The 25,833-nt window shown below is 47.0% G+C and overlaps 1 protein-coding gene across 4 annotated transcripts; it reads right to left on the reverse strand.

Annotated features, from left to right (window-relative positions):
• On the reverse strand, positions 1 to 25,715 carry LOC120685312 (putative disease resistance protein RGA3). Of its 4 annotated transcripts, none has more exons than XM_039967153.1 (7): positions 25,507 to 25,715; positions 24,860 to 24,970; positions 9,161 to 9,221; positions 8,971 to 9,062; positions 7,716 to 8,801; positions 674 to 2,783; positions 1 to 467 (listed from the first exon to the last, which is right to left on the reverse strand). In XM_039967153.1, exons 5-6 carry the CDS (start codon positions 8,778 to 8,780, stop codon positions 693 to 695), a joined length of 3,156 nt encoding a protein of 1,051 aa, XP_039823087.1. In that variant the 5' UTR covers positions 8,781 to 8,801; positions 8,971 to 9,062; positions 9,161 to 9,221; positions 24,860 to 24,970; positions 25,507 to 25,715; the 3' UTR covers positions 1 to 467; positions 674 to 692. The 4 variants fall into 4 exon arrangements, with proteins under 4 accessions (XP_039823087.1, XP_039823084.1, XP_039823086.1 ...); XM_039967150.1 differs by having other exon boundaries at positions 1 to 537; positions 668 to 2,783; XM_039967152.1 differs by lacking the exon at positions 24,860 to 24,970 and having other exon boundaries at positions 1 to 537; positions 668 to 2,783.
• Positions 25,716 to 25,833: the final 118 nt, after the last annotated feature.

Below are 25,833 nucleotides of genomic sequence, written 5' to 3' on the forward strand. Positions count from 1 at the left end.
TTTGTGCCTGCACAGGTGAAAATTGGAACCTTTTTATTCCAAAGATTGAAACCTTGAAAGACTGATGGATGTACTAATTGTAAGCTTCATCTGTTGCACGCTGCCTGTTTCAATGGAGCTGCACCTAAGCAAAGCAGGAGAAGAATGTACACCGAACTGACATGTTTTTGTACGTATTTACATCTGACTGACTGGCGTACTCAAATTAATACTAGCATATGTTACAATTGATGTACGTGTATATGCCCTAAAAGCTTTATTACACATCCATCCATTATACACTTATATGTAGTATTACTATTTTTTAATCCTGTCACACACAGAGCTGCATCAATTGGAACAACTTGTACGAGAGACAGAGACCACATAATTTCACCATCCTGTCGAGCGAGCAGAGGCAGAGCACACGGGGCCACCTGGAGCTTTGCTTCAGCTTTCCTGAACACCTGCTGTTGGCCGATGGCGCCCTGCACTTTCTGGACTTGGAAGTTGAGATTCATTCATCCATGCATACACTGTGTTGATTGAATAGACGACCTTGCACAAGTTGGATCAAACCGCAAGTTGTCAGCTAGTATATATCGATCGAAAACAACAGGACAGGAGTCAGAAGATATGTGCAAGTAATAATTATAAACTGGATTGAATGGGGCGATAGATATTATACCGATACATGCAATTCATTATTTCATTTACAGCACGACCAGCTTCCCACAATGCTTGACCTTCTCCTTCTCAGCCATGTAGTCGGCTGAGGTCTCGTCAGAGCCAGACAACAGGCTGCGCAGCTTCTGATGGCAGTCCAACAACCGCAGGACCTGTGGTTTCAGGCCTCTGAGGTATTCCGGCAACGTCTCCATGTCTGGGTCCTCCAGCACCACGGTGTGGAGCGCCGGGCCGGCTTCCAGCACTTCCAGTGCCGGGCAGAACTTGATGCGGACGGTCTGCAGCTTGCCGAAGCCGCGGATGGTCTTGAGACTCGGGCATTGACTCACTTTGAGCTCCACCACTGAAGGGAAGTTCTCCACAGCTGTTATCCTGGTGAGATCCCACAGCCCGAGGTCTTTCAGAGCGAGCCTCCTGCTGCTGGCAAGCCCCGCAGGGAGACAGCCCAGCTTGCAAAAGCCAATCCTGAGAGTGTGCAGATTGGGCATGGCGATCGTAGCCTCGGCTTCCTCCTCCCACTCCCACTCCTCCCATTGGGGCAGCTCAATCAGCTGTAGGTGCTGCAGCTTAGGAAAAGACGACCTTACCAGGCTGCGGCTGCTGCCGCCGGTCTGCTGAAATTCTGGACCAACACGCTCGATAGCTGGAGCGGATTTGATCAAGATGCCCTCCAAGTTGGGCAGCTGGCACAAACCATCAGGGAGTTGGGTGCAGAAAGGCAAGCCAGCCATATCCAGGGTTCTCAGGCTGTTGAAGTCCACCGATGCATCCTGGTTCATACACTTCCAGCTTGGCACGCGGCGCCCAAGGTAGTGAATAATAGACAGCTGCTCCAGGTTGGACGGTGGGCAGAGTTGATCGAATACCTCGTCAACCCGTTGGCAGTCCTCCTCCGTCACCTCATCCAAGTTGCAGTCGCTACACCACAAGCCCAGTCTGCTAAGCCGCTGCTTGTCGGCAATCTTGGCCTTTGCAGCAAATGAGCCGGAAGGCACCTTTTCCAGCCCCCCAATATAAAGTGCTCTAAGCTGAGAAAGAGGTCCTAGCTCTTGCAAACTGCACCAGTCCCCATCGATTTGTACTGGGAACAGACCAAGTGTCCTCAGATTTGTTAACTGACCGAACCTCTTAGGTACATCAAATTGTGTGCCAATAATCCAAAGGAACCTCAGATGTTCTAGAGTTAGGATGCTGCGAGGAATCTGGCTAGTCAAGTTTTCACAACCTTTGAGATGAATGAACTCTAGAAACTTCAACTTATCTATGTCATCTGGTAGCTTAGATATATCCGTGTCTTCCAAATAGAGAAACCTTAGGTGCCTCAGTTTGGATAGGGACTCAACAAACCTATCGAACTCCGCTTGGCTGACATATAGTGCTCGTAGACTAGGAAACATACTCAAGCAAGAATCAGTAGGCTCAAATTTCATCTTTCCATGGATAATCAAACTCCTTAGTAACTCTTGTTTATGTGAAATACTACTCCACTTTGGTAATACCATTGACTCTAACCCTGACTCTGACTCAGTGGACTCTATAGACAGACGTCGGAATTTTGTTGATAAAGCATGGGAACATATCTGGCCGGACTGAACCAACGCTTCTTCTTTAGACATGTGTTGAGCAAAAGAGCGGATGACATCATGCATCCTCGAGATCGATCCATCTAAAGCTTTATCCAATTGTGGTTCTATTAGATTCCTTCTAATTAGATCCCAATAGTAACAAATTCCTATCTCTTCTTTCGATCTTTGCTCATCACCAGCAGGTACTTGAATGAACCCTTCGCTCATCCACATCCCGATGATTATATCATTTGTCAGCTGACTTATTACTCCTTTTGGGATTACCGAGTAGTACAAAAAGCATTGCTTTAGGGGAGGAGATAAATCCTCGTAGCTTAAGCGCACTGCAGAGTTTAGTTCATCATGTATTTTCTCTCTTGACCATGCAGGGTTTTCCAAAATACTTGTCCACTCACGCTTATTTACTCTCTTTGTCCTCAGTAGCCCTCCTACGACCTTAATGGCAAGCGGTAAACCATCACAGTTCCTAACAATCCCCATCCCAATGGGATCTTTAAGCCGATCATCAAGATCATTTTCACTTCCGGCAACCTGACAACAAATTCGAACGTTATTAGTACATGTGCGGCAGTGGTGATGGTAACATCTAATATCTAATGGCAATCCCAACCCAAAGTATCTATGGATAGTATTTAGAGGAGATAGAGTGCTATAGATACTATTTATAAACACTACCTCCCCAATGTATAGTTTCCATGGTGGTTAAGATAGAGAAGAAAATTATTAGTTATATAAATGTACTATCAATGGTGAAGGATCGAAGAAACCACCTATCTTCCATTGGATTTCTCGGTGATGTCTTCGGTCTTGGTCTACGAGTCGACCCTGTTTCTTGCATTACAAACTATGTACGTTCTTCTATTTCCTATTTAATTAATTCCCTTGCCACATCAGCAAATTATTGATGTGGCAGACTAATAAATTGCATAGACACTAGCTGAGGTGGAGAGTTGAGACCGCATGCTCTAATGGATTCACTAGCTATTAGCTGGTTCAGTCCATTGTACCTCTCTAGACATAATAGTAGTTCCAATAAATTAGGTTTTGCTTGCAAATAGATATCAATTTGTGAGTTCTACGCAGAATCTTCTATCAAACGACCTTGTTAATTTTATTAGTGAACCTTTTTATTAAATTACTACCTCCAGTCTCAGAAAAGATTGGACAAGGACAAGTTCTTCAAGATAGAGCTTTGACCACTATTTTCCAGTAAAATATATGTATACAAACCAAGACATATATGATATTAAGAAATAGTACACTTCAAGACAAATCTACACATATGCTCTATATATCCACAAACTGAATATTTTAAAAGTTATTAATAGTCAAACTTTAAAAACTATGACTGTGACCTTGTCCAAAATGACTTCCTTTTTGAGACCAGAGGGAGTATGTCGCTAGGTTAACTTTATAATTTTACTTTTATATTTATTTACCATTGTACCTAATATATATATATATACATATATACATAATTAATCTGGTTGTGTCTGTCGAAGATCTTTCCATTTTCCCATCATGAATCACCACTCATATTTTGCCAGCTTTAAGCATTATTGAGTGAGTTGAATCTCATCCATTGTCCAAATAACAAAAGTTAAAATTTCTTTAAATGTGTCAAAAAGCCTAATACCAGATATATTTCCACTACTTCTACAGAATTTTCTAGACAAGTAGAAAAATTCTCAAGTTCGATTGAACTATCTAAAAGTAAACTGGTTTAACATTGATTCTAAACCATCAATGCGATTCTTGGGCCAAAGCAACACCCTACCAAACCACAACGTGCAACACACTGTAATATCCACGTATCTATTTATTATTAATAAAACCAGATGACCCTCACACCACGGTGCATTGAAAAAATAAATAGCCTAGAAATTCTAGAAAAAAATAGAAAAACGTCCGACCATAGTTTTGATATGTTCTAATCATTTAGCGATTAGATATAAAACACTTCAAAATTAATTATCCACCTTTGCCATTACGCAAGAATTATCTCAAAATATCCCTATAATTTGTTGTAAATTACCTACTCATGTCACTATTAGAGAACTAACCATTTCTTAAACAAAAACTTATCCAAAATACCTAGATATTTTTTTCTAACTGACATAATAGATGATAATAGAAAATTTTAATGAGTGAATTGCATGGTAGGTACAACGACTTATAAGGTGAGTGCAGTTAAGTCCCACAACTTCACACAACTTTCCTCGCAAAAAAAAAAGTCACACAACTTGAAAATTGCTCGAATAGGTCACACAACCTGTTTAGATGATGCATATCAGGTCAAAACTATACAATATACCATGTAATGCCAATTTCATATTTTACTTTTAAGTTGCATTTTTCTCAGATTCCTGCAACACTGATCACACAACCTGTTTAGATGGTGCATATCAGGTCAAAACTATACAATATACCATGCAATGCCAATTTCATATTTTAGTCTTAGGTTATATGCTTGTACGTAAGACCAATTTACCTATGACAAGGTTCATATGTTTTGGTGATTAACGACAACACGGTCAATAGGTCTAACAATGTTTGCTTTGTGCAAAATGTTTAGTCTCATGGATGTAGTGTCATATGATTAATGGGTGATGTGAGTAAGGATGGTGGTGGGAAGCAATGAGACATGTTAGTTGACCACCACATGCACCTACATCAAGTCTACCACAAGTATCCACATGACACACATCAAATCTACACCAAGGTAAGTAGAAAAGCACTAAGTTACACATACCTTGGTACCTTGAGCAAATATACCATGATGAGGATGTGCTTTCTATATCATGTCTATCTTGTTACCATGCTATCATATGTTCATATCATGTCTAAGATCATGTGCTCATATATATCTTCATATGCCATGCCTTAGCTTGCTTGTCATGTTCCATTTCATATGCTTAGCTTATGCCAGGACATGATCTCTTGCATTGCAGGTGTTGATGATGACTTGTGTTTGCTTATGGTGCTTTTGCACATGTATTCTTTATCTGGTCATCATGTTGCTATGTCATGTTATGCAATATTACTTATGTATCTTTCACCATGACATGCATTTTGTTGAGCTTATTTCATATCCTATATATATATATATATATATATATATATATGTGTGTGTGTGTGTGTGTGTGTGTGTGTGTGTGTGTGTGTGTGTGTGTGTGTGTGTGTGTGTGTGTGTGTGTGTGTGTGATGTTGCTATAGCACGTGTCTTGCATTTCTTGTAACCTATACCATATCATTACATGTTCTTGTTTCTCTATATCATCATGTGTTGCTATGCTTCAATTATATCCTTTACCATTATGATATACAGGTGCTTAGTTGAAGTTTAGTATTTTATGCACATGTTGAATATGACACCATGCCTTCATATTTTATGTCATATTCATATCTTACGCATTCATTAATATCTTTGATATATATTGCCTTGATCAGGTTGTCATCACGTGATCTAACACTTGTGGATGTAGGTCACAAACAGTACTTCTGTCATCACATGGTAAGCTTTCTCGGGGTTGGTGTTCTCTGACCCCGATGATTGCATGGAGATGGAGTCGTGGCAATGGAAAGATGCATGGAGCAAAATGCTAAGGACACAATAGAATCGGGTGTCATCGCATGTGATGGATGCCCGTGTTGTGTTTAGCAGGATGAGTCAATAGGAAAACCGGACTATCAAGGGGGGTCGGGAGTAGTTTTCACGTGTCTCTAGTTAGAGAAGTGTTGAATGCACACGACTTTGTCTCTAGGGAAGAGAATGAGAGGAGTATAGGCTAGAGAAGTTTTGGAGAAGTGTCGGGAGGCGAGAAACCGGGAGTAGGAGTGTTGTGTACAAGTGCCAGAGGACACGGATGCACTCCCGGGGGATCAATGGTGTGTGGAGAAGGTTTTGGACCTTATTAACCAATAACCATATGATCCAAGGTGAAGAGAAGAGAGGAGAACAAGAGAGAGTAGAGAGGAAGCCGGACAGAGGAGCGAGAGCCGCCGGATCATCCTGTAGCCCTCCCGAGATCGGTCAGTTTACAAGAAGCCCCTTGAAGTTGACAGATATTCGAAGCATAGCCACCAGACGGTCCGACAGCTAGAGGGCCGGACTGTCCGGCGCCTTTATGCTACAGACCATTGGGTAACAGCTAGTTTAGACTTTTTCCAATATATAGCTGAGCTCCCACCCCTTGGAGGTGGACCTTCTTAGTGTGTTGAAGGTGTCGAACCTAGAAGGAACCCACCGGAGACTAGGGAAGCACATGAGCATAATTAAGAAGATTAGTGCTTGAGAGTTGCTATGTGCTAAGAGAAGAAGCACTAGGATGTGGCTTTTGTTATAGTGCTTGAAAGGCTTGATGTCATGAGAAGGAGAAGAGCTTTGTGCCAAGAAGAGAAGGAGAAGATCTTTGCGCCAAGAAGAGGAGCTTAGCTAGGTGCTAAGAAAGAGGTGGATCTTTAGGCTAGGCGCCACCGGAGATATCGATAGACTTAGTGTCAGACTAGGTGCTTATGAGCAGGATGCCACTGGCAAGTCGATAGGCTTAGTGCCACCAAGTGATCAAGGAGGAGCTTTATTCTCTCCGGCGCAAATTCCTAGTTCTATGCTAGGTAGAAGAAGAGTGAGCTTGTGTGCATCCGGTGTTCGCTTACTAGGTGTTCGGGGGGGGGGGGGTCGTTGCCGCACTTGTTACTCTTGGTGCTTGCCGACACCTAACCGGTTAAACATTGGTGGTGAGCCGATTGATTATGTGTTGTTACGGCCATCACAAGTCTGTAAAAGGTTGGGGGCTTCTTTTCAAAGTGACACCATTCAGAGAGCACCCAACTCCTCACGGAGCGCACTCTAGAAGGGGGTGTTGGCTTGGCGTCACGGGAGATAAGGTTTCACCTCAATGTGGACTAGGGGGAGATGACAACCTCTCGACACCATGGGAAAAACTCGACAATTCCACTAAGCATTTCTATATCCTTCTCCTTACTTTACTTGCCTTACATTTGTTATACTCTTTGCATGTGTAGTAGCTCTTTATATCTTGCTTAGGATGTTTTGATCATAGAGTGAATCTTATATCATCTTTTGCTTATGTTCTCCTTTCTATATATCAAGGGTGATTGCTCTTAGTGTGTTTTATCTTGGTACCATTGTTAAGTGTTTGTTCTTGTTGTACCTTATATGATCATGTGCTAGGTTAATCTCATGCTAATGTGTTCGCTCCGCTTATGTCGTCAATAGGTATGAGTACGCCTCGTCCTTGATCATCCACTTGAGCACTCACATTCCTAGAAAAAAATTCCTACAAAATTCTTTCATTCCAAAATAGGGCCTTAGCTCCATAGCAATGACGTATTTCGGTTCAGGCATTTGCTCATATAATCGCATAGATCATCATTCTTTAAGTACGACCCATCATGTGCTACTAAAACAACTACAATATATAATGGGAGGCCGATGGGTACCTGTGGTGGTAGCTGTTTCTTGAGCAAGGACCAAGCATCTTCGTCACACAACGGTTTGACATGGTGCAGCAGGTAGTCGGTGGTCCCCATTTTTTTGACGAGGTCCTCGTCCCTAGTGGTGATAATGACCCTACTTCCTGGCTGGTTACGGCATGCAATGATGACTGGGCTCTCGAGGACGTCAGTCCATAGCCCAGTACTCCAAACATCATCCAACACCATTAGAAACTTGCCTGACGACAGAGTTTTAGTGAGGGCCTGCGTGAGGACCTCCCTATCCCCATGGACTTCTCTCCCTTCCCCAGCCTGGGTGATGGCAGAGCTTAGGAGTTTCTCCGTATTATAGCTCTCCGTGATGCTCAACCAGACCTTGCTCTTGAACTCAACTTGGATGGCTCTATCGTTGAAGATCTTCTTGGCAAGGGTGGTCGTGCCCACACCCCCGGTGCCCGTGATTGAAACCACCTTGATTGCCGGCTCGTTAGCCAGCAGCACTTGCACCAAGGCATTTGTATCCCTCTCGATTGCGTCGCCGACGATAGCTGACACATCGATCTGTGATGTTGTCGTGCGGCTGGGCAGAGTGGCATCACTTGGCGCTATCCGCAGCTGGTATTGATCGAGCTTTACAAACTTGAAGTCGACCATGTCCTTACGAATCTCGTCGAGCCTCGCGTTGAGTTCCTTGATGCGTTTGCCCATCTGATAGGCAAAGGCAGGATTACACATGCAGAAGAGCAGCGGCATTAGGCAACCCGGCACCTTCTCCTCCATACAGGTCCCCATGCGACTGCGCCGCCGCTTCTCGGCGTCCAGCTGGCATAGCTCCAGGATGTCAGTGGCATCATACATGGCACCTTTGAGCCTGTTCACCCACCCTTGCACCCTAGGGTCATCGATGCGCCTCCTTTCAGCATCGGCAACGTAGGCCTCCACGTTGCCCACATTGTGCCCAAGCTTGTTGATCTCGCTGGAGACGCCCAGCAACGTGTCCAGGTCTTCTTTTACCATGTCTATGATCAGCTCCTTCACATAGGATGCCAAAGCATCCAGGACGGCCGCCATGGCTCGAGGGAACGCAAGTTCCTAAATCATACAAAAGCACGTATTAATGACAGGATGAGCTAGCTGAAGTAGTTACTAGTCCTATTCAGCTAATGGCTAAAAAGCATGAATGCGACACAATGAACAGAAACTTGTAGAGTATGACAAAATACTTGCACATATATACGAAGGCAGTATGAAAGTTGCTCACCACAGACTCTCAAGGGTGGGCTCTTTGCACTGAAGCACGTATGTAATGTAATTGGCTGTCCTGTGGCCCTTATTTTGCGCAAGGAAGAGAAGCTACAAAGCAAATAAATCATGCATCAGAATGACGATTACATATATAGAACTACTGCTATTAACGTTGTGTTGTGTGGAAGTGGAACAGAAGTGGTCACCTCAATTGTATTGGCTATCAGCAGGGCACTCCATACCTGGCAGCTCTTTGCTCTGAGCCCACTAGAGTATAGGTCAAATAAATCATGCGTCAATTAGCATACATGCTAACTGTAGGTGCCACTATATATCCTTACAGTACAGTATATATATAGTACTACAAGTTTGCAAACTGGATTCTATATCGAGGAAATCTCAATGGCCCAAGTTAATCATCCATGAAGGAAGCGAACATTGCAAGCTAGAGGAGATTAATCAATATTTATAAGCTACTTGGTGGCCCCAGGAGGATGGGTCAAACACTGCTACAAAACTCATTTCCTGAGCCCCGCCCTCCCCACCCCCTTTTCAGTAGAGGCGGCTAGCAACTATGGCCGCCTCTGGAGATCCATTTGTAGAGGTGGCTAATGAAGCCAGCCGCCTCTACAAATGGATTTGTAGAGGTGGCTATGTAGCCAGCCGCCTCTACAAAAGGGTGGAGCCCATCCATTTCCAGAGGTGGTTGGGGTTCGCAGCCGTCTCTGCAAATCTATTTTCAGAAACGGCTGGTGTAACATCCCGGATTTTTCCAGAATATTAGAAAGTCAGAAAAATATGAATTTTAAAATTTTTATAGTAATGCTGTAATTTAGTCCACTTAAGTGTGTATTTTACCAAGGGGTGGGTGTTAGGGTTACCCAAAAATTTCGAGTTGGGTTTTTCGGGTTTTCAAAAATTCGGGTTTTCAAAAATCAAACCCAAAATTTTCTCTGAAAAAATGATACCTGACAATTCGGGTACCTGATATTTCGGGTTCGGATTTGGGTATTCCTAAGATACCCGAGAAACATCTTGATCTGCATCGCATCGAGCTCTTGTACTATCGCCAAGGCTACGGATGTTCGGCGTGAGGGCATGACACTACACTGTCGCCGAGGCTCAGGATGTCCGGCATGGGCACAGCGTGTGGCACAGGCGCATAGCAGTGGGATCTGCAGGGACGAAGTAATGGGGGGCGCAGTAGGAGCCGGCGATGGGTGTGAAGACGGGGCGCAACGCAGTAGCGAGGAGTGCATGTAGGGGCGCCGGCGGGAGCGCAGCAGCACAGTAGGTGGTGGCTTGGAGCAGTTAGGCTTTTTATAATTTTGGGTTTTTGGGGTTATTTGGGTACCGGATGTTAAAACCCTAATTTCCTGTAATAATTTCGGGTACCGGAACTTGTTACCCGAAGTAGTGATCAGGTTTTTCGGGTTCGGGTTTTTCGGGTTTGGGGTTCGGGTTTCGGGTAATATGCCCAGCCATAATTTTACCATTCTAAATTCCTAGTAATTAAAATTTGTGATTTGAAATAAGGAAATTAAATGTTAGTGTGAGAATATTTGGACTTACATGGATTTTATTTGGCTCTACCTTGTTTAATTGAATTTGATCTAGATTTAATTTCTAGTTTGAAATTGTGTGGAATTTAAATTGAAGTGTGCCATTCAATTTAGTTCAAAACCTAACTACCCAGCGTGGCCCCCACCTAAGCCCTAAGCCTATCCAGCTCCAACTCCAATCCCTAACCCGAAGCCAAATCCGCCAACGAATCCAGCCCAGACCAGACACTACCTTGTTTTCAGCCTAGCCCGGCCAACCCAGTCGGCCTTTTGGCCTACTAAACATGCGGCCTATCCCGCCAGTCTGCTAGCCCGGCTCGCTAGCGCGCACGCCCCTGCTAGCCCAACACCGCGCGTGTTAGCAGGCCTCCGCCCGCAATCGCTGACCGGCGGGTCCCACCTTCTAGCACCCCCTATATCCCTTTCTCCCTCACGCCGACGCTGCTCACCGCCCGCTCTACTTTTCCCTCGCACACGCGCCGCGCGATGCGCTCTCGATCCATGCCAAAATAGAGCAACGCGTGCCCTCCAAAACCCTAGTGCCCTCGAAGCATGAGGCTCGATGTGTGCCATGCATCCTAGGCACGGATGCCTAGAATCTCCGTCATCCAAGCTGCGCCCGAGCCCTTGAACCCTAGTGCCTCACCTATAATACCCCCTCGACCACCGCCACAAACCCTAGCACCCCTCGGGCTCTTGCCCTTGCCGCCGCAGCCACACCAGAGAAGGGAGCAGAGGAGGAGAACAAGAGGAGGAGGTGGAGAAGAAGAAAAGGAAGGAGGAGTAGGAGCTCGGCGCCGCCGCTGAGCACGAGGAGGAGGAACACCCTAATGTCACACCTCGGCACGACACCGCACGAATCTGCTCGGCCTCGATTCACTATTGCACCACCACATGTCTTCATCGACCCATCGGGTTGGCCGCCGCTGCACCTAACCTTCCAAACTCTACTACCGGCCGAAGCACCGATGAGCCTTTCGTAGCCAAGACCGCAGGACTACCTCTACCCTACCTCACTGCAGGGACACATCATGCCGCCGTAGCCTGTAGCCCACCATCGCCGTGCTCCGCCTAGTCCGCCTAGCACCGTACATCGCCATACCTCTGCAGCTCTAGCAAACCCTAGGGGGTTTCCCTTTCCCCTATGTCACAGCTGCCACACCTGAAGAAGCAAGGGAGGAGGGAGAAGAGAAGAAGAGGAAAGGGAAGTTGAGGAGGAGGACGATCCTGCGTTGCCGGAGCACCTTCATCAAGCCAAGGAGGAGAGGCAACATCGTCGCAGCACCAGAAGGAGAAGTTGCCCGATGCTGCCATGCCAGACCTCATCGCTGAGCCGCCGCCCGCACAACTACATCGGCATAGCCGCGCGGCACGGCACGACATCGGTCCATCGCTGCACCAATCCGATATGGCACTATGCTCTTCATCCTCGAGCCTCAAGGAATGCCACATTCGTATCACCCTCGAGCTCCCTTGTGTTTTCGGCAAAAGCCATGCGCCGTCGACGAACCCACCAATAGCATAGCTGTAGGAACCCTATTCCTGTCACCCACCTGTTGTGCTGTTTTCTCTTCAGGGACCCGACGCCATCGCACCGCGAGTAACCTCCGTAGCCCGTTGTCGCTGTGCTATCGCCGCTGCGGCCTTGAAGCCCAAGTGCCCACGCGGGTTTACACCCTGCGCACACCACAACCAAGCACACGACCTTTCCTTTGCTGTGTACCGACACCTTGTAAACCGCTTTTGCCCCATTGCACGCACACATCGCCATCGTCATGGTCGGGCACCTGTGAGTGCCTCTATGGTATTGTGCCAAGCACTTGTCAGCGGCCGCCAGACCACGGTCACACGGACCCGTCACGCCACCTATGACTTGCTCATCACACCGCCGTTGTGTTTCGCTTTCCCCTCGTTGCCCATGCCATGTTATGGCCCTTGCCACGCTGCCGCCTTGCATCTGTTCCATCTCACCGCACTGCGAACTCGGCAAGTGGTGAGCGCCCATCCGCGAGTGTTCCCTAGCCATTGCCTCACCTCGGCTCCACCCATGCCTTGCCTCTGCAGCCCATCTCTACCACGGTCCGGGCTCACCTGCACCGCGCGCTGTGGCCGTGTCATGGCCTCGGCCATGCTGGGGGCCGCGCACGCGCCCACATTTTTGGCTAGCCACAATGCCAAGCTTCGACCTTGCCTTCTTCTTGCCGCTGGTGTAACCACGACCTCGCCTCCACTCTACCGCCATCATGTCCGCCTACCCTATTCTTGGACGCACGCTCGTGCCAAATTGCGGCCCGACCACATCTAACCTCGTGCCATTCTATGCCCATGCTCGCTGACCTCGCCACCATCCCATTCGCCACCGACCCTGACCCCTCCTTGGCCTTGTCGAAGCCTTGCAGTCGCCTCTATTTTCTTCGTCATCGCTCCGCGCAAGCCTAGGATACAGGTGCTCTTCATGCACGGCCTAGCCACGCTCAATCTCGGGATGCCGTGAGTTCAAGCGTGTGCGCACTCAAACCGAACCTTCGCCGCCACACCTCACCTCGCCGATGATGCCTCTGGCGTGTCCTCGCCCTTGGCCCTACTAGAATTCGCCGAGCCGCTCCGCGTTGTTCCTTCTGCGCCAAGCCCGACCTTGCCGCTGGACCACCGTCTGTGCCCACGCTTTGCCTCGCCGTCACTCCTCCTCCATCGGCCGATGTCATCATTGCCACCAGGAGAACCCTTGCCATCGCCGCCGCCCACGCTGCCCAAGCGCGGGGCACACACACGCATAGCCACACGAAACCAAGTCGCTTGGGATCGAGTCGGCCATACCGGATCCCTTGGAGAGATCGACATGCGGGTCCCACCTGTCAACGCCGGGGCGGCAGCGCCAACTCGTAGGCCCGCCTTGTCAGCCGACGAGTGAGTGAGAGAGAAAGAGAAAAGAGAGCCGAGCGGATTGGGCCAAATTCGGTCCAAGAAGCTAAAATCAAAGTCCGACCTTGTTCCCCTTTCGGCCCATTTAACCTAGGTACACTGTAACCTTCTCTTTTTTTCTTTTTCTTTAAACTGACCTGACACATGGGCCCACCTGTTAGCCTCACAGTGCGGCTGACCGGTGGGACCCGCTGACCCGTGGACCCCACAGATGACCCGGTGACCATAGTTGACTAGGTCAACGCTGATGTTAGTAGGGTCCACTGCTAACGTCAGCAGACTTGACCCACCTGGTGACGTCAACATGACACGTCATGCAAAGAGGCCGTCACGTGTCCCCCTGTGATTTTATTTTTCCAATAATCATTCATTATTTTTAGAAAATAATTTAACCTTAGAAAATTCATAATAAATTAACAGGACCTCCGAAAATTTTGAAACTAGTTTCATAATTTTTCTAAAATCATGATCTACCCATTAGAGGAGATTTTATTGTTTTTTCGATCTTATTTGAGCAGTTTTGTGCATGTTTGCACTTCGGTCCCTATGTTTATGCGTAATTATGAATAGGTCCCCACGTGGAGGAGCTGACCGACACTCTGGATGCCCAGAAGATCCAGGAGGACGTCTCGGAGCACCAGAAGACCCTAAAGACCCAGAAAGATTATGAAGAACCACTAGGTTCAAGCCCATGTATGAATTGGATACCTATTAGGCATTGCTTGCAAGTTATGCTACCGCTTTACTATTATGTTGAGATGAGATGAACCTGCATAACCCATTGATTTATCTCAACTCCTTATAGTCCTATTTTACCTTGATTGGATTTATGAGATGCTTTGGCTACTATGTGTATGTGTATGTGTATGTGTGGCATATGTGATGATATTCTTGTCGTGAGTGGAGATCCACATATGAGTAGTTGGTGGCTAGGATTTCTATCGGGGGCGAGTGAACTAACCTGATCCTTGGATCAGGTGTTGGGGCTGTATGTTGGGCACAACTTATGGTCCGGGGATGTGCACGCGCACATCCAGCGGAGCACCTGTCGGGGGTGCCTGTTTCCTTCGGAAAACGCTTCCTTCGGGAAGATGGCAGGATTTAAGGAGTTGGTGGGTTATACCTTTGATGAGTGCCAATCACGAACCATTGCGGCGGATACGCAAACCAGTAACGAAGATACTCGCCTCGGCAACATAGATCGAGATAGTGGACCTAGAGAAGGAACTATGTCAAATGTGCACGCCACTTCTCCATTATGGGTGTGGATCCGGTCCGAGCTAGCTACGCGCGTTACCAAGCCTGTAGGAGGATAGAGTATTAGTGTAGGGGGAGAAGGCCCGACCCTATGGCCCCCGAGTAGCAGGATTTTGTCAGATCTATGTGTAGAAGGCTTCATAGTCTCGCCCGACCTCTCGCGGGAGGACGCATCCCAAATCCGGGAGAGCACAATGGTGTCTGTAGCCACTAGTTTTGTTACAGTAGACCGGTGACTCGGAGTTAGTCGGCTAATCCTTGGCTGGCCTCGGGGCGAGTGGGTATATGTGTACAACCCCTGTAGGGTGAAAACTATATGTATAGCCGCGTACTCGGTCATGTACAACTCTTGATCTGGCTTCACATTCATAGAGTAGGGTTACTTGATTTCTACCTCCCTCTAGTTGACTTTTTCTGCCTAGAGTGCAGTTGATGTGCGAGGAGTGGGAGTTCTCGCACCGACTTGGTGGGTTTTGGAAGTTGTGGGTGACCGGTAGTCCGGAATGCCGGAATGGCCCATGTTGAGGTGTTTTGGATGTAGTATATGTTTATATACTTGCTTGCTGCTTGCATAGAAAACCCCAGCCTTATCCTTTGGCTTCTACTTTATACCTTATTGTATCCACTTAAACCTTTCATCCGGATGGTGATGTGATCCTATCCCATCCTTGGGGATAGTCTGATGAATGTAGGATCCGATCAGCAGGATCAACCAGGATGACGAAAAAAGAAGTTAAGGACGGCCCGTGCTACACTCTGCGCTGCCTGTGGAGAAGTGTGTGAAGATGAAGAATGCCCAGACGATTAGCTACCGCTTCCGACTTCTTTTTGATTCCTTTGGCCCAAGTTGGCTTGTACCCAGAAATTAATATTACAATCCTCTGGATTATTTATATAATAAATTCGAGTAATGATTTAACGCGATGTATGTCTGTGATATGTAATTGAAATGAGTTCTTTATGTGATAGCTACTGGTCCAGTGACTATCACGACGATACGAGGAGTCGGATTCTCCTTCCGAAAATCCGATTCGTTTTAGCTGGCATTCCCAGCGGCCTCTGTTAATGGCCCAGGTACATATTGCAGCCCCTTTCTTCCTCCTCGGGTCACTTTCTCCAACCCAAGAGCTTGGGCAAACATCCAAAAATTGCAAATTTGAGGGGCGAAGGTTTCACTTTCATTTCTTTGGAGGAGAAGGTGGATCAAGGTGAGAGCAAGTTCCTCCTCTCATTTTTTTCCTTGTTTTAGTGAGGAGCTATTTGGCTCTTAAGCTTTTGGTTTTCTCTCTCCTACATGGCATTGAGGAGAAATTGGATGAAATTGAGCCCAAAATTGATAGGATTTGGTAGGGGAACATGATTGCGTGCTCGTTTAGTACCCTTGTAATCAATTTCACCATGGATTGCTTAGTTTAATTTGAATAGGGCACAGATCTAGATCTAGTTATAATGTTAGTTTATGTTTTATTTATGCATGTAATATTGATAGAATTGTTAGAATTATTTTGCATATTACCCATTGTACATAGTCATAAATAATGTTAATTCTTTTACAAATTTTGAATTTTGATGCGGCACATGAGTGTCAATAAACAATTGAATTGAAGCTTAATTTAAGTGGTGGAGAATATGACAATTATGTGGACAGTAATATTGATAGTGCTCCGTATGTGGAGGACGTGATGTATACATTTGACCTAGTTCAGGCTTGATGGGCCATAAGACATTTTGATATGTATGTTCTTGTAGTAGTTATTATATTATCCATGTATTTAGTAAATTATTTCTAAAATTACTTAGAGATACGGTCCAGAAGACAATGTTATGAAGTCCACAATGCACGTAATGATACATATTGGTCATGGTCAATTTTATTTGAACTAATTGGCACATTATATATATTTTTTGTCATATTACAGATGGATAAGAGTTCGTGGATGTATGATACACCTAGGTATGAGCAAGGGTTTCGTGATGGCGTAAATGGTATCATAGAAGCTGTGAAGAACAATGCAACGAGCAAAAACGAAACTGAAATACCCTATCCTTGTAAGGACTGCAATAACAACCTCCAGTTGGGTGATATGTGTACAATAAGGGTGCACTTGATCACGCGTGGATTTGTGAAGGACTATATTGTATGGATCCATCACGGTGAAGCAGTCGGTGATGACTTGATCAATGACGACGTGGACATCAGATACATGGACGCATGCGTACACGAACTTGATAGTTCAATTGGTGGCCACGGACAAGCAGGATCTTCCCACTGGTCTGCTAACGGGTATTTTCCTCACCCTTCGGGTGAAGCGGGTGCGGGTACGTTCTTTCATACCCCGGACCCATTACCCGATGAGGCACCCATTTTTAGTATGACATGTGGACCCAGCTTCCAAACCCTGTGTATGTATATACCTAAAACCCTAACCTAAATTCCCCACCAACCACCCCAATCCAAATCCCCCCTCCACCCAGCCACCGCCGCTAGGGGCTCTAGCCTCTGGATCTGGTGCTTTGCTCCCAGCCTCCCTTCGACACCGACCCTCAACCTCCCGCATGCGCCCCACCACCACCCCGCACATGAAGTCCTGGCCCCCTTCAGCCCTTCCCGTTCCTGCTGCCTTTAATTGCATCGCTGATTGGAGCTGGGAGCTCGAGCCTGCCATCGGCAAAAGAAGGGGCACCGGGCTCCAGCTCACTGCTAGTGCGGCTGCTCGCCGGGCGCGTGACGCACGCCACTGGCACTCAAAGCCCCACCCCCTTTCGGACCTCCCTATTCCAGCTCGACTGCTCGACGCTCGAGGCTCGAGCCCGTGCCCATGAATCCCGCCCCCTTGCTGCTGGTGGCGTTGGTGGTTGGAGCTAGCAGCTTGAGCCCGCCGCCAAAAGAAGGGGCATCGAGCTCCAGCTCGCCGCCGGTACCCCTGTAAATCCAAGCTAGGGACTTCGTCTCGCGTTTGTTATGCAAGGGTGGGTCACCCAATGGGTACCTGTTACACATGCGGGTGACGGGTATGGGGAGAAATTAAGACCCGAGACGGGTCGCGGGTCGGGTGGTGGGGAATTTCAACCCTGGATTTGCTTCGGAACATTGGAAGGGAGATGTTAATCCAGGGCGTGAGAGTTGCAGAAAATCTAGAGAGGGTTAAAAGAGCAAGCAAGGCAAACTTGTACAGTGTTGAGAATGGTTGTCCCACTCATTGGACGACACTACATTTTGTGCTAGAGCTCCTTATATTGGAGGCAAAGTATGGTTGCTCGGACTGCGGTTCCAATGATCTACTGCATCTCATGGGGTTGATGCTCCCGAACCCAAACTAAATCCCCACCAACACATACGCCGCAAAGAAGCTCATTAGTCCGTTGACAATGGGGGTTGAAAAATACAGCACACCCAAACCACTGTATCCTTTACCGTGGTGATACCTTTCAATCACAAGAAAAATGCCCAAGGTGTGGAGCCAGTCGATACAAGACTAATGATTGTTACGTTGGCGATGAATCCCACGATCGAGGGAAGAAGAATAAAAGGAAGAAGGGAGGGCAAAAAGGAAGCCCATAATACCGCACTGCAGGAGGACACTCCTCTAAGATATGAAGCGAAGCAGAGGAAAATTTCCGCTCTGGTAATGTGGTATCTACCAGTCATGGATCGCTTGAGGCGGATGTTCTTAAAAACCAAGGAAGCAGAAATGATGACTTGGTGGGATGATGAGCACAAAAAGGAGGACGGAAGGATTCAACATCCTGCAGATGCTACGTAGTTGCAACGATTTGACAAGAAGTACAAAGACTTCAGTAGTGACCCTAGGAATAATGTATGGTTCGGCTTGAGCACGGATGGGATGGATCCCTTCAATGAGAGGACCAGCAACCATAGCACATGGCCAGTAATCTTATCAGTATACAACATCCCCACGTGGCGTTGTATGAAGTGAAGGTACCTTATACTCACTATTCTCAATCAAGGTCCCAGACAACATGGCAATGATATAGATGTGTTTCTAGAGCCACTGATGCAAGAAATGGAAATGTTATGGAGACAAGGGGTGCCGATGTATGATGCTTTCAGAAAGGAGGACTTCATATGTTGAGCCATTATCTTTGTCACTATTAATTATTATCCCGTGATGTTCGTGCAAATAGGGTAGATCAAAGGCAAGATAGGATGTGTAGTATGCTTGGGAGACACTAGATAGGTGTACCTTGATGCGTTGAAGAAGATAGTTTACATGAGGTACAAAAGATTCTTAAAGCCATCACACAAATACCGTGGCAAGTTGTTCTACAAGATGTATGACAACAAGCCCGAGACTTAATCCGCACCAGATAGACAAAAGAATGGGCACCGAGTGTTTGAGATGGTGAAAAACATCCAGGTCGTCTTCGACAAGAAGACGTTGGAAGGGAAGACAAGGGATAGAAGTACACCCCCAGTTTCTAGTGTGCCTTTCCAGAAGCATCCATCTTCTTCAAGTACTTGCCTTATTAGCCAGATTTTGAGGTCCCCCATGCTATCGACGGAATGCACCTGAAGAAGAATGTGTTTGAGAGCGTGATTGGCCTCTTGATGGACACATCGGACAAGCCTAAGGATGGCTTGAAATCTCGAAAGGACATGGTCTAGCTCAATGTGAAGCTGCAGCTTCACCCGAAACCTCAAGGCAACAGCAAGTATCTTCTTCCTCCAGCTAGCTTCAACCTGACTCTTGATGAAAGGAGGGCGGTGTGCAAATTTTTGCGGGGCTCAAAGTTCCGACAGGTTTCTCGGGCAACATGAAGAGACTTGTTTCCATGAAAGACCTTCCCATAAACGGGAGGCCCACAATTGCCATGTGATGCTGACTGTCCTATTGCCAATTGCAATTAGGGCAATAAACCTAAAATATTTGAAGATGGTCATCACTCGGATGTGTTACTTTTTCAACAAAATCTCGCAGAAGTCGATCGACGAAAAGGAGCTTGGCTCTCTACCGGAATTCGCGGTGGAGACCCAAAACCAGCTCGAGATGTGCTTTCCACCAGCCTTCTTCGACACCATGCCACATCTCATGGTCCACATGATCGATCAGATCCAGGCCATGGTCCCATGCTACTTACACGAGATGTGGACCATCAAACGACTCATGTCCATCCTCAGCTGCTACGTACTAAATCAAGCGTATCCAGAGAGTTCCATGGTTCAGGGCTACCATACCAAAGAGGTTATCAAGTGCTGCCAACAGTACCTACAAGACAAGAGAGGTATTGTCCTTGCTAATTCACGACATAAGGGTAGGTTTGCAGGGAAAGGCACGTCGGGGAAAAAAGTATTCATGGACAAGGACTTCATCGCCGTGGAACACGCGTATTACAGCATGCTACAGCAATTACAGTTGGTTGTGCCGTACATCAAGGAGCACTTGGATGTGATTCGAGCTGAGAGTAATGATCGCACAGATGACTGGATCATGAGGCACACAGGCATCGATTCATAGCTTGGTTCAAGGACATGAACCTACCAGATTGAGATAGCAATGATGAGAGGATACTTCACAGGTTGTTGCAGGGCCCTTCGAGCCAGGTTACATTATGGAAAGGCTACGACATCAATGGATACACTTTTTACTTGAATGCAAAGGACAAGAAGTCAGTGAACTAGAACAGTGGTGTTCGCATTGATGTTGTGAACGTCTCGGATGTAACTACAACATTCTTTAGCTTCATTGAAGACATATGGGAGCTAGCCAACGGATTGGGTATATAGTTCCTCGTATTCTGTTGCCAATGGGTCACAATGGGTCAAGTACCCTCAAGGTGTCGAAGTGGACAACTATGGGTTCACCCTTGTTGACCTCAAGCTCCCCAAAGGGAGTGAAGCGAAGGTCGAGGCGCACACGTTGAAGGCGTTCAAAGAGGAATTCAAACTCTTGCGAAGCAAATTGAACATTATGTACATCAAAAAGTGTTTGACCCCTTCCAAGGAGTATGGGAAGATTGTTTCACCCTTGTTGACCTCAAGTTCCCCAAAGGGAGTGAAGCGAAGGTCGAGGTGCTCACGTTGAAGGTGTACAATGAGGCATTCAAACTCTTGCGAAGCAAACTGAACACAATGTATGTCAAAAAGGGTTTGACCCCTTTCAAGGAGTATGGGAAGATCACTGAATCTCAGTGGGCAGACTTCGTGGTCCAGAAGACAACGGAAGCGGCTCAGGACAAAAGTGCAAAGATGATAGAACTGGCGAAGAGGAACATCCATCCTCATTACTTAGGCACCGAGGCTACGCAGAAAAGGATTCGCACTTCCGGAATCGTGAGGAAGAAGCCAAGGTTGCTGGGATGTACCCGATGTTTGGAGTCCCGGTCCATGGCAGGAATTGGAGTCTCGGCAGAGGCCGCTTCTTCATTAGACTCTTTCTCTACATAGACAGCAGAAGCTGCCAAGAAAATAATTAAGCTGGCAGAAGATAAGAAGAAGGTTCTATTCACTCCCTCAAGGGAGAATTGTGAGTTAAATGTTGCCTTGGGCAACAAGGAGCACACGGGCCAAATACGAGGAAAGGGGAAGATGGTCATCTGGAAGGAGGGATAGGATGAGGAAAAGGAGAAGTACAAGAAGCATGCCAAGAAAAATGAAGACATCGACGCGAAGGTCCAGGCACTGGTCGACAAAGCCCTAGCCGAGCGAGGCTTCCATCCCAGGCCAGCACAGGACGAAGCACTGCAATCGCTGGGGGGACAATTGCCAAGCAGCATTCACGGTAGGAAACACTCCTGTAGACCTCATATAGGATCCCACACCATGCACAATGCTCGTGATGGTGGGGAGGGCTGGCAAGGTACAGGACTGGCAACTAGCCCTGGGCATTCAGTTAGTACTGAACCGATTGGTTCTGTTCTTCGGTTCTTTTAAAACTTCAGTTCTTAGAAAACTGGAACCGATCGGTTCTTTTTGAATGTAGGAACTGATAAATTTTGGTTTCGGTTCTTTCAGTTTGGTTCTGATTCTAACCGAAGGAACCGATTTTTTCAGAAAGCAAAAAGAAGGTGTCTCGGGTGCGTCGTAGCCGTCGCGCAGGCCTCTGGCTCCTCACTCCGCGCATCCGAACCCCCGCCACTATGGGGCCCTCGCGGCTCATGCTGCTCCAGCTCCTCGAACCCTGCGCGCCAACTCGCCGCCGCATCCACCTCGCTCGAGCTGTGCCACGGCCGCAGAGCCTCAACGAGAAGCTGCCGCATGGGCGCCACCGCCACCGCCACTGCATGCTGCCGGCGCCGATGACGGAGACCTTGGTGAGCCTCCGGCGGTGAGCCATGGGCGTGGCGCCACCGTCGGCAACGGGGCGGAAGAAGCCCAAGGACGCATCACCGGCGTCGAAGCCCAGCTCCGAGGGCGGCAGCGGTGGGTGCTGGGTGGCGGTGACGGGCCAGCCGCGGTGGCAATGACTGGGCGGGGGGCCGGAGTTTGGTGCGCCGCCACCCCGTGGTCGGGGTCGGAGGGAGTGGAGGCGGCGGGGCTAGGGGAATGGGGATGCGGCTTGGGGCAGGGGGGGACACGGAAGTAGAGGCAGCGGGGCTGGTGGGAGAGGGGAGGTGGTCAGCTAGGGTTTAAGATGGGCCATTGTATGTCTTGGGCTGCTGTTGGGCTTCGGTTAGTTCGATTAACCGAGATCCAGAACCGAATTAACCGGTCTATTTTGGTTCCGCAGAATTAGGAACCGAACTAGGAATAGAAATTCTCGGTTCTGGTTCTTTCGATTCCGGTTCTCAGGTCTTTCAGTACAGTTCTCGGTTCTCGGTTAAATTTGCCCACCCCGACTGGCAACAGCCATCGCACACCAACCCAGCGGCACTGTCCATTGCCAACCCATCCATCCAGACTACCCAAGGGTCGAGGTGGTCAGTGTCAAGGAGGCACACAAGGGGTACGAGATCGACTACCCAATAGATGATGGTGGCCTGACTGAACTTGGGGAGTGCGATGGGAATTTTATATTGTGGCACAAGAAGGACATCGTACTGAACACTCCCTCTCTGGCGAGTCAGGGCATACAAGATCTGTTGGATACACTGATAGAAGAAGATGCCACACTGGACCATGCAGCGTGGCAACAATCTTCAGGGCCACCACCCGAAGAATGCGCGGCCACAATCTCCAGGGTCTCATGCACATCAAGCCATGTCATCCCAACCCCCGTCTCAAGGCCAACACTAGGAGGCCGCCTCCCCATAGCAGCCGCAAAAGCAGACATAGAAGGAGACCGAAGCACGCCAGAAAGTGCCACATATGGTCAGGCACTTCTAGAAGGTAGAAGCCCTAGGAGTTTGTATGTGGCTCACTGTTACCAAGGAGAAGATGATGAAGGGAAAAGCCCCACAGGACGAGAGGACCATCACCAACAAACAGGACCCACCTTTGAAGAAGCAGTATGACATGGAAGGCATCCCAAATACCCCTGAGTGCCCTAGAATGTATGTGATGGGCAAGCCATTTGTTCCCAATCGGATCTTAGAGCGCTTACCATGTCGAATGAGGATGTTCCATGACTAGTACTTGCATGCTTGCTTCACGGATGTGAACATGATAAGCACAAGATTTCCCGAGCACACCTTTGGAGGCCCGGCCGGAACAATCGCATTTGTCTTTGATGACATGCAGATGATGTTCCGGCTCGGATATCTAGAAATGAGCACATCATTCGCACGTGGTTCTTGTAAGTATATCTTGATCTATTCCTAAACATTCTAATTTATTCTGTTGTACATATCCTGATTGATAGACTTGCTATGGCAGTGCTCAAATGATGGCAGGGCGCAATACGAAGAGGCAACATGGGTACTTGGACCCCCAAAGAACCACGAAATCAACGTGGGACTACTCATCAAAGTGGGCACTTAATTCCCCGCAGCTAGCCACCGGGAAGACAAAAGCTGATAAGGAGAAACTCCGGAACACTTCCTTGAGAAAGAAGATGATGGAGGTGTCGGCATACATCGCACAGGTGTTCCAGGTCTTTGAGGATAAAGGAGACCTCGTTATTTGCCCCTACCACTTCGAGTAAGTTCCGTTCTGCAATCTACCACACATTCAATACTTAACACTTTTCCAGCTTCGAAAACGGTAACACATGTTCAATGCACCAACCACTGGATATGCGTCTACATCGATCTGGATCATGCAATGGCTTGGGTCCTTGATCCAATGGACAAAGAAAAGGAAACATACTTTGATTTCCTAACCATTCTCCAGCGTAGTGGAACTAGACACTGCGGATACTACGTCTATAAGTACATGAAGGTTGATGGCCACTACAAGAGATTTCCCGCATCCCCATCTTGTATGTACTTGCTCTATTTTACTTCACCCCGCATGACTCATAATGTATATGTGTATGTCACAACAATTCATTCCACAAAATGCCGTTGTGCAGTGGCCGAAGACAATCTGGATAGTTCATCAAAAGGAGCTCGACGACGACTATCTACTAGAGACAGTGGGTGACATTTGCAGATTCATCCTATTCGAAGTCATCCAAAAAAGTGGCCGGTTCCATGATAGGAGTTCAGCGATAGGACGTCAGCCCAACTGTAGGCTTCTTCGGGAATGGGAAAATCTAAAATGTCGTTAGTTTACATGTATACATAATTTTGTGACAATGGTACTACTAATTTGGTGTAATTCATGTGTACTATATGTGTATATATAATATAAGTTTTCTCTGTGAGCGTATAACTATGAATGCACATTATGTGTGGTCATTAACATGGCTTAAACCAAAAATAATTCCATAATAATTTTCTGAATTATTTGAAATTTTCCGACTATTTTCTAAAATTTCTAAATTTCTGGCGCCAAAACTTAAACCGCTGGAAATCCACGTTTTCAAAAGCGGCTACCCAGCCGCCTCTGGAAATGCCTCAGCCGCCTCTGGAAATGAATTTACAAATCAGCCACCTCTGAAAATGCTCCATTTTTACTAACCTTTGGCGGCTGGGGTAGCCGCCTCTATAGAGTGTACCTGTAGTAGTGAAATAAACATACTGCTATTGTTTTGTTTTACTACGTACCACTAAGCAATTACCACGCATGGAAACTCTAGCGTAAAAATATGTAAGCAATTACCACGCATGGAAACTCTAGCGTAAAAATATGTATGAAAGCGGCACACGGAATTAACTGCTCACCCCAGTATATGTGCAGGGCGCTCTGTTTGCCGGGCTCTCTGCTCTGGATATGTAGTGAATGGTGAGGGGCTTGACGAGAAGATATCAAGAAGCTTGAATGTTGTGATCGAGCTACAAGCAAATAAATCGCGTACACATGAGGTTATTACCACTGCAAAGATACGTAATAGCGCTGCTGCTTTGAGTGGTACTGCAGTACTTGCTGTCGGCAAGTGAAGCAGCCACCCCTTTTATACCACTACTGCAGTAGCAAGGTGTTGTTAGTATTGTTTAACAACTACGTAGGACTTAATCATATATATATAGCCCTGCATTTCTACCAAATTTTTATTGTTTCCAAGTTAATCATATATATAGTCATACTGTAACATTGTCTGGTTACATACATCATGGCTTAATAATGCTTATATATTGATTAACTTTGCGTGATTAACTTATTGACATGTGAAATTTACAGTCCAACACATATGGATGCCGCAATGGAGGCTTCAACTATTTCGCTCTCTTATGGAAACAAATGAACATGAAGATTCATGCAGATTAAAACATAGTAGCTAGATAGCTAAGAAAAAAATGCAGGACAAAAGAAGCACACATGTGTCAAGTGTGAAATTATTGCATCAAAAGCCCAGAGAGAGGATCGTTACCTCAGGTTGCAGGGGATGCTTGGGCTCCTGCGCTCTCGGGTAATCAGCTACCGGTAGAAGGCAATAGAACAGGTAAAGGAAAGCTTACAGGTATGGGCTGTGTTTATAGATGCATGGAGGCTGGAAAGGTGAAGATCCAATGCTTGCTACACACTACTATCCAAGGATGGAATACTTGAGTGCTTGGCATGGAAACAGAGAGCGCTTCTGGAAAAAATAATGAGGGATTGATTGTATGCATAACCATTGAACGCAGAGGACGCTTTTGTGTTTAGAGGATTAATCCGATCCCTGGAGTGTGTAGCAAGCAAGCGTTGGCTGATAAAG

Source organism: Panicum virgatum, chromosome 8N, assembly GCF_016808335.1.
Source record: "Panicum virgatum strain AP13 chromosome 8N, P.virgatum_v5, whole genome shotgun sequence".
NCBI classification, from domain to species: Eukaryota; Viridiplantae; Streptophyta; class Magnoliopsida; order Poales; family Poaceae; genus Panicum; species Panicum virgatum.

Bases quoted from the DNA above. Each gene is read 5' to 3' on its own strand.
- LOC120685312 (XM_039967152.1), bottom strand. From the start codon at position 8,780: ATGGCGGCCGTCCTGGATGCTTTGGCATCCTATGTGAAGGAGCTGATC. The intron at 2,784-7,715 runs GTACCCATCGGC...ATTTGTTGTCAG, and splicing joins AGAAACAGCTACCACCACAG to GTTGCCGGAAGTGAAAATGA.